At 39.0% G+C, this 15,461-nt stretch overlaps 1 protein-coding gene across 5 annotated transcripts in view; it reads right to left on the bottom strand.

Moving 5' to 3' along the window:
* Positions 1–4,481: 4,481 nt before the first annotated feature.
* Positions 4,482–15,461, bottom strand: part of taf1 (TAF1 RNA polymerase II, TATA box binding protein (TBP)-associated factor) — a 172,676-nt gene continuing 161,696 nt past the window's right edge. For all 5 annotated transcript variants that reach the window (XM_072595164.1, XM_072595163.1, XM_072595165.1 and 2 more), the window contains one exon: positions 4,482–6,397. In XM_072595164.1, coding sequence (XP_072451265.1) covers positions 6,175–6,397 — 223 coding nt within the window. In that variant the 3' untranslated portion in view covers positions 4,482–6,174. The remainder of the gene's footprint in view (positions 6,398–15,461) is intronic.

The raw sequence follows: 15,461 nt of genomic DNA, 5'->3' as shown, positions 1-15,461 counted from the left end.
GTTGTCATTATCTAAAATAAGATTCTTGACTAGAACCTCAATATCTTTATTTATCCATCGTTCCTTAATCTTACCAGCATTACCCTTCACTCTATTGGGAACAAAATGCCTCTGAACTCTGGTCATCAGTCTTGAATGCCTCCAATTGGTCAGACATCCTTTTACATTCCACCCTGACCTTAAATTTACCTGGACTATCTCTGACACCTCGCTCCCCTTCCTGGACCTCTCCATCTCCATTAGTGACGACCGACTTGACACTGACATTTTTTACAAACCCACTGACTCCCATAGCTACCTGGATTACACCTCTTCCCACCCTATCTCTTGCAAAAATGCCATCCCGTATTCCCAATTTCTCCGCCTCCACCGTATCTGCTCCCAGGAGGACCAGTTCCACCATAGGACACACCAGATGGCCTCCTTTAGAGACCGCAATTTCCCTTCCCACGTGGTTAAAGATGCCCTCCAATGCATCTCGTCCACATCCCGCACCTCCGCCCTCAAACCCCACCCCTCCAACCGTAACAAGGACAGAACGCCCCTGGTGCTCACCTTCCACCCTACAAACCTTCGCATCAACCAAATCATCCACCGACATTTCCGCCACCTCCAAAAAGACCCCACCACCAGGGATATATTTCCCTCCCCACCCCTTTCCGCCTTCCGCAAAGACCGTTCCCTCCGTGACTACCTGGTCAGGTCCACACCCCCCTACGACCCACCCTCCCATTCTGGCACTTTCCCCTGCCACCGCAGGAACTGTAAAACCTGTGCCCACACCTCCTCCCTCACCTCTATCCAAGGCCCTAAAGGAGCCTTCCACATCCATCAAAGTTTCACCTGCACATCCACCAATATCATTTATTGTATCCGTTGCTCCCGATGTGGTCTCCTCTACATTGGGGAGACTGTGCGCCTCCTAGCAGAGCGCTTTAGGGAACATCTCTGAGACACCCGCACCAATCAACCAAACCGCCCCGTGGCCCAACATTTCAACTCCCCCTCCCACTCTGCCGAGGACATGGAGGTCCTGGGCCTCCTTCACCGCCGCTCCCTCACCACCAGACGCCTGGAGGAAGAACGCCTCATCTTCCGCCTCGGAACACTTCAACCCCAGGGCATCAATGTGGACTTCAACAGCTTCCTCATTTCCCCTTCCCCCACCTCATCCTAGTTTCAAACTTCCAGCTCACTTACTGTCTCCTTGACTTGTCCGACCTGCCTATCTTCTTTTCCACCTATCCACTCCACCCTCTTCTCTTTGACCTATCACCTTCATCTCCTCCCCCACTCACCCATTGTACTCTATGCTACTCTCTCCCCACCCCCACCCTCCTCTAGCTTATCTCTCCATGCTGCAGGCTCACTGCCTTTATTCCTGATGAAGGGCTTTTGCCCGAAACGTTGATTTCGCTGCTCGCTGGATGCTGCCTGAACTGCTGTGCTCTTCCAGCACCACTAATCCAGTATCCTTTTACGTGTGAACAGTCTACTCCAATCAACTTTTCAAAATTCTTGTCTCATACCATTAAGAGTTGCCTTACTCCAATTAAAACTTTAACTTTTATGAAAGGCTTGTCCTCTTTCATAACCATTTTGAAACTAATAAAATTAGATCACTGGACCCAAAGTGTTTCTCCACTTTTACTTCAGTCACCTTCCCTTCCTTATTGCCCAAAAGAAGGTTTAGCTTTGCTCCCTCTCCAGCAGGAGTATCCACATATTGATAAAGAAAATTTTCCTGAATAAATTTGACAAATTCTTCACCATCTAAGCCTTTAACACTATGATAGTCCGGTCAATGTCTGAAAAAATTTAAAACCCCATTATTACAATTTTATATGTATCAGAGATCTCCCTATATATTTGTTTCTCAATTTCTGTCTTACTATTGGAGGGCCTATAGTACAATTCCATCAGTGATTTTTTCTTATTTGTAATTTCTACCTTTTATATTTTAACTGGATGACCTTTTAGAAATATCTCATTAGAGCAGTCATGTATTCCTTAATCAAAAATGCCATACTTCTCCCTCTTTCCTTGCCTCCTTTTCTATCCTTCCTGTAGCTTCTAAACCCCAGAACATTGAGCTGCCAGCCTTTCTATCTCTCATCCAAGTTTTTACAATAGCTATGATGTTCCAATCCCATGTTCTTAAACATGCCCTGAGTGCAGTGAGACCCCTTGCACTGAAATAAATGCAATTTACTTCTTCAGATTTACTATATACACTCTGATTTTTTATTTTTTAATTGACATGCTTTTCTCACATTCAGAACTTTCCCCATCAATCCTTCCATTTACACTGCTATTTAGAATTCCTCCACTTGCCTTCTCTATCAGTAGAAAGTCTCCCTTAATAGAATGAGCCAATTTCCCTACTAAGATATTGGTCCCTTTCCAGTTTAGTCTAGATCCATCTTTTTTGAACAGGTCTCTTCTATCCCAAAAGACATTCCAATTATCCAAAAATCTGAATCCCTGAATGATACACCAGCTCCTCATCCATTGATTTATCTCCTTTAACCTTTTGTTCCTTTCCTTGTTTGAGTTTGGCATTGGGAGTAAACAAGAAATTACTACTTTTAACATTTTACTTTCAATCTTCTCTTTAACCTCTCACATTCTCTCACACTCTGAACTGCTTTGATCTTTTTCCTAAAAATGTCAATGTGTACAATAATTTTTGGTTTCTCAATCTCACCTGTAACAATATGTTTGAAACGTTTAGAGATGTCTTAATCCTAGCACCAGGGAAGTAACAAACAATCCTATACTTATGCTCACTGCCATACACCTGACAGGGTATGGCAGTGAGAATAAGTGTAGACACTCCTGTCTATACCCCTGACAGGAAAGTCTCTTATAACAATAATTCTGTGACATCTTGTCAAACGCTGCCTAACATAAAAACCATTCCAAGTGTCCAATAATTGGAGAGACTATCCCCTTCAATAGTTCCAAAAACTGAATATCTGTTTGATAGAGGAATTGCCTGGAGACTTTTGAACTACCTTCTTATCTTTCCTGACAGTCATCCATCTATCTGACTGAACCTGCAGGGTAATAACATTTGTAAATCTACTAGCCATTTTACTCTGTACCTTATATATGGCCTTAATAAAATTCAGGCTAAAAAAAAGTTTGATAACACCTCATATGAAATAAACTACCTTTCATTACCTACAGAAAATATTAAAATGGAAAAAAAACAATCAAGTATATAAAACTTAAATAAAATCAACCATTATCTGATTAACTGCTCCTCTTCAAATAAATTCCTCGAAGAAAAATAAATCTTTTCCAGAGCTGACCACGTGTCGGACTCTATAAAACGAAAACACAACTTCTTATTTTAATAAAAGTCAGTTTTTCAAAAAAAACATTTGCAATGTAAAAAAAACTTCTAAAACACATAGACTTTTTCAATTTCTTAACTGTAGACCCTTAAAAAAAACTTTTAATAAAAGTCAGTTTGAAAAAAAATGTTTTTGAATATTAATAAGACAAAATGGAAAAAATCTTATTTTAGAAACTATGACTATAATAACTGTAAAAAAAAATTATAAAATTTAACTAAATGTGCAATCACAGGAGCAGCTGCAAGATCCACCCTGCTCCTGCCTCAAAATCCATGTCCATTTTCACACCTTTCTCTTTTAATACTTCTGATCAGGTTTCTTCCCTGCTGGAGCATTGAAGTGCTGTTAAATGAAGATAAAATTTTTCCAAATGAATCTGTGGTGCAGTTTCCCTCACCAGTTTCTCTGCAGTCTTTGACACAGTTCATCACACCATTCTCTTGCAATACTTTTTTCCTGTTCTGTGACCTTCCTTGGTTCTGACTCTCAATATATCTGAGCTAAACAATTTCTCAGTTCATACAAATAATTTTTTAACTTGTATTCTATCCTGAACTGTGTTCAAAGACTTGTCCTTCATGAACTGCATCACTGTAAATTCAAAACTCTCAATTCTTTTAACTCTGGCTTCTTATAAAACCATCCCAAATCTCTTCTTGCAGTTGCTCTCTGAACACCTTTAGACTCTATCCTTCCATTACCCATACATATTAATCTACTTAGAAGATGTGCATGCTGAAGATACCGTGACTCCTCCTAGGCTGCACTGATAGTCTCTTTCACTCAGTAGCCATAAGTTGTCTTCATTAACCCACATGGGCTCTTCATCATATGAATTCTCACCTTCAAATCTATCCACTGTGTCATACCATTCTGCCTCTATTCCTTTTCTAACAGTTCCTTCCTTTAGTCTTCTGTTCAAGGTTTTGTTCCTTAATGTTTATAACAGATTTTTAAAAAGTGTTGTTTTTATTTACTAACTGAAGACTCCAAAAACAATGCTTGAGGAATAGCTTTGAAATTAGGAAAATCAACTCCCAAAAAACATTTGTAAAAAAAATTCAGACATTAAGTATATATCATTTGTTTCTAAAGCCAAGTAAACACTAAGCCACAAACACTACATAAATATTACCTTTACCTGAGATTTACAACAATTTGTGTTACATATATAAATGTATTAACAATTTTCCAGCAATTCAAATTTTTGGTTTCCAAAGTTCTGACATTCTAAACAGTTTTAGGTGATCATTTACAACAGACTTAAGATATTACAAAATTGCAACACACAGATCACAACAGGTATCAAGAAATAAATTCTTTTCTCTATCCACAATGATCAAAAGAACATCATGATTTTGTTTTACAAAAATTACTCTCTATCACCAAAACGTGATCAATTGTTACAATTTTATGGGTATCCTGTATTCCATTCCTCAACTTAGTGGCAGTTTGATCAAGCAAGTAAACCATAGACTGCTAGGAATATATTTGACTGTACACTACCATATATATTCAAGCCAGTTCTCAACCAGACATTGCACACTTGGTTCCAGTATGTCACTGGTGATTAGGACTGGGAATTCAGACTTCGTGATATTGAAATCAGCTAAACATAAATTGCAAAAGATGGAGCCTCCTAGTAGGTAATGGGTACAAGTACACACCATAGTGTCCTTGCCCACCAAACATTGGGGTGCTATCATCATACAGAAACAAATCAAGTTAACGCCACATTTTAAAAGAAGGATCGACACATCTTCAGAAGACAAATAACAAGATTCAAAGCTTGATAGAGAGTTGTCTATCCAAGACCAATGCAAATACAGACTACTAGTCAAGATGTTTCATTATTTATGTGATACATTTCCAAAGTGTACAATAATTTTTTGAAATTACTTCTGGTCTTTGGTTTTTATTTTTACATCTTCCAAGATGTGATGGCACTTTGAATCTTGGAGGAGGTTTGCTCTCATCATTTTTTTCAGTTTTCATGCTGAACATATCATCAATTTGACATAAAGTTGGGTAAATAAATATCAGTCATTCCCACGGTAGATGTGAATATTAATTCATCCATTGGTTCAGCAATATTCAGTCTGAAATTTGGCAAAGCTTTGTACAGTTGTCACATTGTTAAGCAAGATATTATGACAATTTATTTGTAAAACCCAGATTATCTGAACTGCTACAACACTTAAAAAAAGCTATGATTATGTGGAAATCCCAAGACATTAAAATTAAAAAGAATAGCAAGATCTCTATTTGAGATCTCTGCCTTTTCAAAAATATGTTTTTCTTTCCTGCAAAAGTTACAATTAATATTTGTTTTGCATCTATTCAGGGTAATGTTTTAAAACAGTAACATTTAAGTTTATGATGCACCATCACTGACAGTGAATGTGCTTTACAAACGGAAAACATTACAAATTGTCAAACTCCGATTTACACAAAATCTTTGTCCATCTTCCAGGAACAAAGTTATATAGAGATTCAGTACAGGATGTATTTTGGTATGAAGCACAATTTGTTATTGGGCTTTGCACTGACTCTCTACTTTTGTACAACAACATTATTAACCATATACATAACTCAAGTGTACTGAGGCAACAGAGCAAAAATATGTTTGTTTTGCTTAGATGTGAAATCATGTGATGTCACAGTTTTACACCAGTTAATGAAATCTACTTCCATCTTGTACCTCGATCTTGGTGCTTATCTACACTGAAGTCATTCTCCTCAGTCTTTTCAACCACAAAAGATTGTTACGGTCATCTGCATATCCCATTCTGTACTGTATCACAATGTATCAGGTTTCTATGTCTGAGTCTATATCAGTGTCCCCGTCAATGGAGTGGAATTCCTCGCTGTCCTCCTCATCCTCACTCAGTTGTACCTCATTAAGAACACTTGGTCCATGCCTTTGTTCCTCATCTTCTTCTTCCTCAGACAGCTCATAGTCACACCCTCCACTGCTAAAGGTGGTATCACGAGTATTTGATTTGAGCTCAGTTTCTTCATAGCTCTCATAGCTGGGCAGTGGTGTGGGGAAAGAGAAAAAAGTTGCATTATTGTTTAATGATATCTGATTTAGTTGAATCATAAAAGATCCAGACTGACATTGGTCTCAAGTAAAATATAATATTTGCACTTTGTTTCATCTTGATAGGAGCTATAGGAGCACTTCATAAAATAATTCTGTTTTCAAGTCTAGTAATCTGCATCACATGGCAGTCAAGCAATTGTCATTAGTTCAGTGCCTTAATGATCGCCTTTGATGTACCACAAAATTCCTATCCTTGGAACTTTACTATTCAATATCTATGATCAGGGTTTCTTAACAATTATATCTGTGATTCCAGCACCATGATGTTGGCCTTCAAGAACTCTTGCAAACGGCAATGTAATAGAACTATTAACTCCTCGGTCTGTTTTGCAGAAAATGTCTGGCTGATCATCATGAAATTGGCTGCAGCCAGTCTGGATTTTGCTGCTTTGAGTTTATTTCACAGGGCAACAAGGACAGGAAGCAAGAGGCAAATGACAAGGAAGCAGTAACTGGAAGAAAAAAAACTTTTATAGAACTCAGTGTAAAAGAACTCTCTCTCTCACTTGCTGATCATAGGCAAATTCCAGAGCCTTCAAAATGGTATTTAATTCACATTCTCCTCCCAGTCTCACAGTGTGGGCACATCAATTTAAATTGCATTAAAATGGGGTGGACAGTGGAAAATGGTTCAGAGCACTGATTTATTCACAACTCCTTCACAAGTTAATCAACTTCAATCAGACTACAAAAACACAACCAACACCAGAGGCGGACTTTACTCTTCGTTTGGTCCCAATCCAGTGTATCCCTAACAACAAATTATGTGGAAAACTGACATTAATCAGAAAATCAGAGTCTGTGAAAGATGAGATTTTGTCCAGCGAACCAGTGTTACTTGTCTCAAATTTCAGTGTTTAAAGTACTTAAAGGCAGCTTCTGATGCTAGTGACCTGAAAAGAGTAGTCCTCAATTACAAGAAAATAGGTCAGTGGAATACTTTTCTAAAGAGCTAAATCAAAACCAGAACATTCACTCTATACTGGAAAATAAATCCTAATGATTGATAGTGGCTTTTAAACATTTTGAAATATATGTTCATCATAACTGCAGGGTAACACTGGAATACATTGATCAGGGGCCCTTGAGCCCTTATGAAAATTTTCAAAAACCAGAATGCCAGACTATTTCAATGGAGTTTGCTATTATAGCCCTTTCAGTTAAAAAGAAGTTTATACTGCAGGAGGAAAAACAACATAATTGCTGCAGCTTTGTCTAAAATTTAACTTTGCCTTGAATTCTGAGTACCAAAAATGAGACTGTGTGCTTATATTTAAAAGTGAATGAGAGTCACTTGGAAAAGTTTTTTTGGACATTGTAAATTACAGAATTTCATTTCTCCAAGGGTAGAGGTGTAACAAAGATGCTTTTTTGAGATGTCATGTGTAAAGTCTTGTGGATAATGGATAATTTGTAGTGAAGAAGAAATACATGGACTTTTTACAAAAGTATCATTGAAAGGACATTGGGCTTTTTTTCTTTGAAAGTACCTCTTGGAAGTAACATTGCTTAAACAAGCTGCTTGGATTTGTTTACTATAAGTTATAAACCTAGGTTAATGTCTTCATTTATTATTTTTATATTTCTTAAACCCAATTAATGCATCTTTTTATTCTAAATCTAGTGTATATAAAGTATACAATTGTCCATATCAGTAACTGAGTAAAGTATTTAAATTCATGTTGCAACAAGTAGAACAGTAGGACTGGAGAGAGAGAGAGAGAGAGAGAGAGTGCACTCCTACAACCTCAGTTATAATACAGTCCTAAGTATAATTCTAAAAAAAAGTATATTTCAATTAAAAAAAAGTTGTTTGACATTGTTTGTTTAAACATGTGAAATATTCATACATATCACAGGCATTTCTTTGAGCATTTAATGTATCCTTGACAATGACAAGGTCACCATAGTATTAAGGACCGCTCGGCTGCTCTCTCAATTGAGAGAGATGACTGATCATAGTTAAACTAGAGGATCAACACACCTAAAGTTGAGAGGAGAGTCCTTCATGATAACCTCAGCTGGTGCGATAGCAAATTCATTTGAAGAGCTTGAATCAATTTCAGTTAGCTATGTGTTAAATTTTTAAGTCATATTGTTAATGCAATTAGGAACCACAGATGAGCAGAAGCAGACTTGGAGTACAGGAGCTGCACTTATCTAGTCTTGGGTGAAATACAGACAATACTTGTGAAAACTAGGAAAAACAACAGAAAATGTAATACTTACTTTGTAATGATGTGTTTTAAGTATATGATGTGTATCTGGAGATGTTTAACTCACAAGAGTTAATTTTACATTTCACAGTGATAAGACTGGCTGTCCCTGCTCATGCATGAAATAAATAATTGCTAGCCTGATTTGTGTAAATCAAAGAAGTTGTTTTTAAGTGAGAAAAAGTAACTGGAATACACTGAGACAACACTGCCTTTTTTTCAAGCAGTGGTGTGAAGGCTAGGCCACAAAACGAAGGAAGGAAGATAGGAAGGAGTGTTTGTGTGTGTGTGTTTTCAGGAATGCTAAGTATAGTTACAACTTACAGAGTTATGCAGCACAGAAACAGAGCTTTCAGTCCAACCAGTCCATGCTGACCATAATCCCAACCTAAACTAATCCCATCTGCCTGCACTTCGCCCATATTTCTCCAAACATTTCTTATTCATGTGGTAATCAAAATGGCTTTTAAATGTCATAACGGTACCTATATCCACCACTTTCCCTGGAAGGTCATTGCACACATGAACCACACTCCGTAAAAAAACAAATTGTCCTGTCTCTTAAATCTTCCTCCTCTCACCTTAAAAAATGCCCCACCCTTAAAATTGCCTACCCTAGGGAAAAGACACCTACCATTCACCTTATCTATACCCTTCATTATTTTATAAACTTCCATATCGTCACCCCTCAATCTCCTGTGCTCTAGTGAAAGAAGTCCCAGCCTATCCAACCTCTCTTCATAACTCAAACCCTCCATTCCCTGCAACATCCTGATGAATCTCTTCTGAACCTCTGCAGTTAAGAATATCCTTCCTGTAACAGAGCAACCAGAATTGTGCAAAGTTCCTAACTAATGTCTTGTACAACTTTAATGTAATGTCCCAACTCCTTTATTCAAAGATCTGAACAATGAATGCAAGCATGCTAAACACCTTCTTAACCACCCTAGCCACGTGTAATGCAAACTTCAAAGAATTATGACCTGGAACCCCTAGATATCTCTGTTCTATAACAGTACTGAATCCTTAAATGTAATTGCATAGGTTCTGCACTGGTTTGTTTTACAAAAACACAACACCTCGCATTTATTTAAATTAAACTCCACTCTTCAGCCCATTTACCCAATTGATCAAAATTTCTTTGTAATTTCAGATGACCTTCTTCATTGACCACTATACCACCAATTACTTACTGTTAACAGGATTCAGGGAGATAACTCCCTCTGTTCAACCTCCTGTTGCACACTCAGGACATGAAGAAATTTTAGAGATTGAAATGTGTAGGAAGACAGGCTTGGGGAAGAGGGAAAATCAAGAAGAGACAGTTGCATGGTGGGAGATGAAAGACAGATAGAATGAGGTAGGGTGTCTGACCAGAAGAAACAGACTTCTTTATTATATAGTAAGGTGGTAGCTTCAGTTTGGATTTTGACAAGAGGAAAGGCTTCTCTTCTACAAAGAGAAAGCACCTAAATTGCCTTTCTTCCTGTATGGAGAAATAACAGAAAATCTGGTGGCTATTCTCTCACACTATTTTTCTGTAAACTGCTATCTGTAATCTGCTCTATCTTGCTAAAAGGGAAAAACACCTTCACAGGCATTGAAAGGCAAATCCTCAAACCAGTGAAGGCAAGACTTGAGAATCAGCTTATCAACAAATTTACATCATTCGCAAAGAATCGGAAGGAGTCAAAAGAAAGCCGAAAGACAACGACTTATTGACAACTGCAATCCATTCTTGACCAGAATTGTGCTTCTCTGTCATTTGCCCCCGCCCGCAATATTTGTGTCTTGTCTCTTTGTGTGTTTTGTGTGTGTATGAAAACTTCATGAAAGGGATAGAGTTTAAGTTTGAGTAATACATTAGCAATTCAACTTGCCCATTTTCTGCCGTTGGTTAAATGCAGTTTGATTACAATAAGTAGTTATTTTCTTGTTACAGTTTTCATATTCTGTTAATCTGTATTAGAAAGGAAAATTTAGTTGGTTTGATCAAATTTTCATATTTGTGGCGGCTCTGGAAATAGTGGGGCTTGATTTCTAACACATTATCTAAATGAGTCATTGAAGTATATGTAGGAAATAGTTGTGAGAGGCCTAGTCCTCTTTGATCCTCTGTCGAAACATACACCATGTCTGAAATGCTGTGGATAGGGGAGACCAGCATCCCACGGTCTTGAAATCGTGAATCCCAAATAGCCAATTGTGCACAATAATGTCATACCTGCAACCACAAAGCAGAATCATACACAATTATATAGAATCCATCAGCTTCAGTTGCCATGGTGAAGAGATGTCACCCCTACTAATGTGCATTAAGTCTGGAAACAACAGAAGAGCCAGAAGGCTCTAACAAGTTAGTTAGACCAGGAAGGTGTGTGACATGCCCAAGGGCACAGTCATGATGTTTAGTTATGATGTGGAGGTGCTGGTGTTGAACCGGGGTGGACATGGTCAGAAGTCACACAACACTATGCTATTGTTTAACAGGTTTATTTGAAATCACAAGCTTTCGGAGCGCTGCTCCTTTGCCAGGTGGAGTGAAGAGAAGCACATAGGCACATAATATTTAATAAGGCAGTTTGGCCAGTCACATGAAAAGAGTTTTGGATCATACAAAATACATCGGAATAGAAAGTCATGGTCAAAAATAGGAGATACTGAAGACGTTGGCCCCCTGCCCCCAACCAATTCTGTTATCAATAGTGACAAGAAATGAAAAACTTTTGCCAGACTGTAACCAACAAACTTGTGACAAAAATGACCTAAATGTCCATGACAATTCAGTCTTTGAGCCAGTACCATTATCATAGAATTCCTATAGTGCTGGAGGAGTCCATTCAGGGCATCAAGTCCACGGCAACCACCTGAAGATCATCCTACCCAGCCTGCACATCTCGAGACACTACGGGACAACTCAGCATGACAAATTCACCTAACCTGCACATCTTGGTTCAATGGGAGGAAACCCATGCGTACACAGGGAGAAGGTGCAAATTCCACACAGGGCCAACAGGCTGAGGAGTGGCAGATGGAGGTTAATTTTAAAAAATGTAAGGTGCTGCATTTTGGGAAAGCAAATCTTAGCAGGACTTATACCCTTAATAGCAAGTTCCTGGGGACCTGGACAAGGAGACCTTGGAGTCCAGGTTCATAGCACCTTGAAAGTAAAGTCTCAGGTAGATAAGATAGTTAAGAAGGTGGTTGGTATGCTTTCCTTTGTTGGTCAGAGTATTGAGTATAGGAGTTGGAATGGTATGTTGTGGCTGTACAGGACATTGGTTAGGCCACTTTTGGAATATTGTGTGCAATTCTGATCTCCTTTCTATCGAAAGAATGTTGTTGTGAAACTTCCAATGGTTCAGAAAAGATTTACAATGATCTTGCCAGGGTTTGAGCTATAGGGAGAGGCTGAATAGGCTGGAGCTGTTTTCCCTGGAGCATCGGAGGCTGAGGGGTGACCTTATAGAGGTTTATAAAATCATGAGGGGCATGGATAGGATAAGTACCTGGGGTGGAGGTGTCCAGAACTAGAGGCATAGGTTTAGGGTGAGAGGGGAAAGATATTAAAGAGACTTAAGGGGCAACTTATTCACGTAGAAGATGGTGCATGTATGGAATGAGCTGCCAAAGGAAGTGGTGGAGACTGGTTCAATTGCAATATTTAAGAGGCATCTGGATGGGTAAATTAATAGGAAAGGTTGAGAGAGAGATGGGTCAAGTGCTGGCAAATGGGACTACATTAGGTTGGGATATCTGTTTGGCATAGACGAGTTGGACCGAAGGGTCTGCTTCTGCGTTGAATATCTCTATGACTCTATAAGTCACCTAAGGGTGCAATCAAATCTGAGTCTCTGGCACTGTGAGGCAGCGATGCTAACCATTGAGCTAGGTCGGAAAGCTTTTGCTAATTTCATAAAGGTCATGGATAGATACTGCACTGGCCTATTAGGAATGGAAGAACTAAGATGGTTAGAATCTGGTCAAGTGCAAAAGAACAATCATCTGCTTTACTTGTCAGGTGGTGAATAGTGTTATGATGCCAGTAAGAAGGCTATTGGCCAGTCTCAAAGTGATCATGATTAAGGTCAGTCAAAGGCCTTTTGATCTAATTATCCATACACAAAAGTTCACAGTAAGAAAAACAAAAGGAAACTTATGACAACATCAAATGTTATGATCGAGTTAAACCAAAGCATCAAACACCAGCATTGCACATTGGTCAACAGAACTTTGGATCGAAAAATGAAAGAGGAGAGATACTGATCAAATTTTGTCAAGCACCTTTTTTTTTAAGCGACCAAAAGGACAATACATTTGGAAAGTTCCAGGCAATAGATTAAGTGATGGTGAAGTAATGCTTTTAAAGCAACATACAAAATATTCATATCTAACCCAGCACAGATATTAATTAAGAACATTGTCCTGTGACAAAAATTAAAGTAGAACTGAAAATAGCAAAAACATGGTGGGCAATCATTTAGATTTTGAACAATGAAAACCAATGACAGGTATTCACTTTAGAAGGAAAAACGTATTTAAAGGCCTCAAATTTGAAGAATCTAAACAAAGTTCTCAGAACAACAAAATGAAAGCCCAATGGAAAAATATGAAGTACTCAACATGCTGCAAAGTAAATAACACCAAAACAGAAAAGAAAACAAGACATGTTAAAATACAGGAAATAGGAGTAGGCCATTAGGCCCTCTTAGCCTGCTCTGCCATTCAATACGTTGTAGTTGATCATCAAATTCAGTACCTTTTTCCTGCTTTCTCCACTTGATCCCTTTAGCACTAAGAATTATTAAGTAACATTCAATGTTTTGGCCTCAACCTCTTTGTGACAGAGAACTTCACAGGTTGACCACCCTCTGGATGAATAAATTTCTCTTCATCTCAGTCCATAATGGCCTAACCATATCTTTAAACCATAATCCCTGTTTCTTGAATCTTTGGTAATCAGGAACATCCATTCTGCTTTTACCCTATCTAGTCCTGTTAGAATTCTAGAGGTTTCTATAAGATATGCCCGTCCTGCTTCTAAACTTCAAAGCAATCCAGTCTCTTTTTCAAATGTCAGTGCTGCCATCCCAGGAATCAGTCTGGTAAACTTCCACTATTCTCCCTCCAAAGCCAGAGCATCATTCATCAAATAAGGAGAACAAAACTGCACATATTACTCTAGATGTAGTCTCACAAAGGCCCGATACATTTACAGCAAGGCAACCCTGCTCCTGTACTCGAATCCTCTTGCAATGAAGCAAACATACCATTTGTATTCTTCAGCTGCACATGCATGCTTACTTTCTGCAATTAGTGCACAAGGACATGAAGATCTCAGCACACCTCCACCTTTCCAATTCTTTGCCACTCAGAAAATAATCTACCGTCCTGTTTTTGCTACAAAAGTAAATAACCTGACATTCAACTATATTATACTTTATCTGCCATGTCCTTGCAGAGTCAGTCAACTTGTCCAAATAACACTATAAAGCATCAGTGCATCCTCTTCACAGTTCACACACCCATCCAGTTTTGTGTCATTTCAACAAGTTAAAATGTGAGGATATTATACTTAGTTCCCTCATTTAAATCAATAATAATATATTCCGAATAGTTGCAGCCTTAGCAGTGATTCCTATGGTACACCACTAATCACTGCCTGCCACTCTGAAAAAAGACCCATTTATTCCTACTCTTTATTTCCTGTCTGCCAACCAGTTCTTCATTCATATCTATACACTATCCCCAATCCCATGTTCTTAAATTTTACATGCTATTATTGTATCTGGTCCTTATCAAAAGCCTTGTGAAAGTTCAAATAAATCACATCTACTAGCTCTCATGATCAAATCTACTCAAAAACTTCCAGTAGATTTGTCAAGCATGATTTCTCTTTTGTAAATCCATGGTGACTCTGTGCAATCCTGTCAGTTTCAAGTGCTTTTTTATAATGGACACGACCATTTTCTCCCATTACTGATGTCAGACTAACAAGTCTACAATTCCCTGCTTTATCTCTCCTTCCTCACATCAACAAGCCCACACTGTACAGGAAGTGTTCCAGAATCTACAATTTATGGAGAGGTAGACTATCATAGAGTCATACGACATCAATCCAACTGGTCTGTGCTGACCAGACATTCCTATCTGATCTAGTCCCATTTACCAGCATTAGGCCCATATCCCTCGACATCCTTACCATTCATATATCCATCCAGATGCCTTTTAAATGTTACAATTGTACACCCCTCCACCACTTCCAGATGATCACTAATGCATCCATTATTTATAGGACCAGTTCCTTTCATAGCTGAAAAATGTGTTGCTGAAAAAGTGCAGCAGGTCAGGCAGCATCCAAGGAGCAGGAGAATTGACGTTTCGGGCATAAGCCCTTCCTCAGGAATGAGGAGGATGTGCCAAGCAGGCTAAGATAAAAGGTAGGGAGGAGGGACTTGGGGGATGGGCGTTGGGAATGTGATAGGTGGAAGGAGGTTAAGGAGAGGGTGAGAGGCCGGAGAGGGGGTGGGGGCGGAGAGGTCGGGAAGAAGATTGCAGGTCAAGAAGGCGGTGCTGAGTCCGAGGGTTGGGACGGAGATAATGTGGGGGGAGGGAAAATGAGGAAGCTGGAGAAATCTGCATTCATCCCTTGTGGTTGGAGGGTTCCTAGGCGGAAGATGAGGCGCTCTTCCTCCAGGCGTTGTGTTGCCATGGTCTGGCGATGGAGGAGGCCAAGGACCTGCATGTCCTTGGCGGAGTGGGAGGGGGAGTTAA

The sequence above is a fragment of the Chiloscyllium punctatum genome, chromosome 25, assembly GCF_047496795.1.
Source record: "Chiloscyllium punctatum isolate Juve2018m chromosome 25, sChiPun1.3, whole genome shotgun sequence".
Classification (NCBI taxonomy): Eukaryota; Metazoa; Chordata; class Chondrichthyes; order Orectolobiformes; family Hemiscylliidae; genus Chiloscyllium; species Chiloscyllium punctatum.
This window is presented reverse-complemented; position numbering and strand designations above follow the sequence as displayed.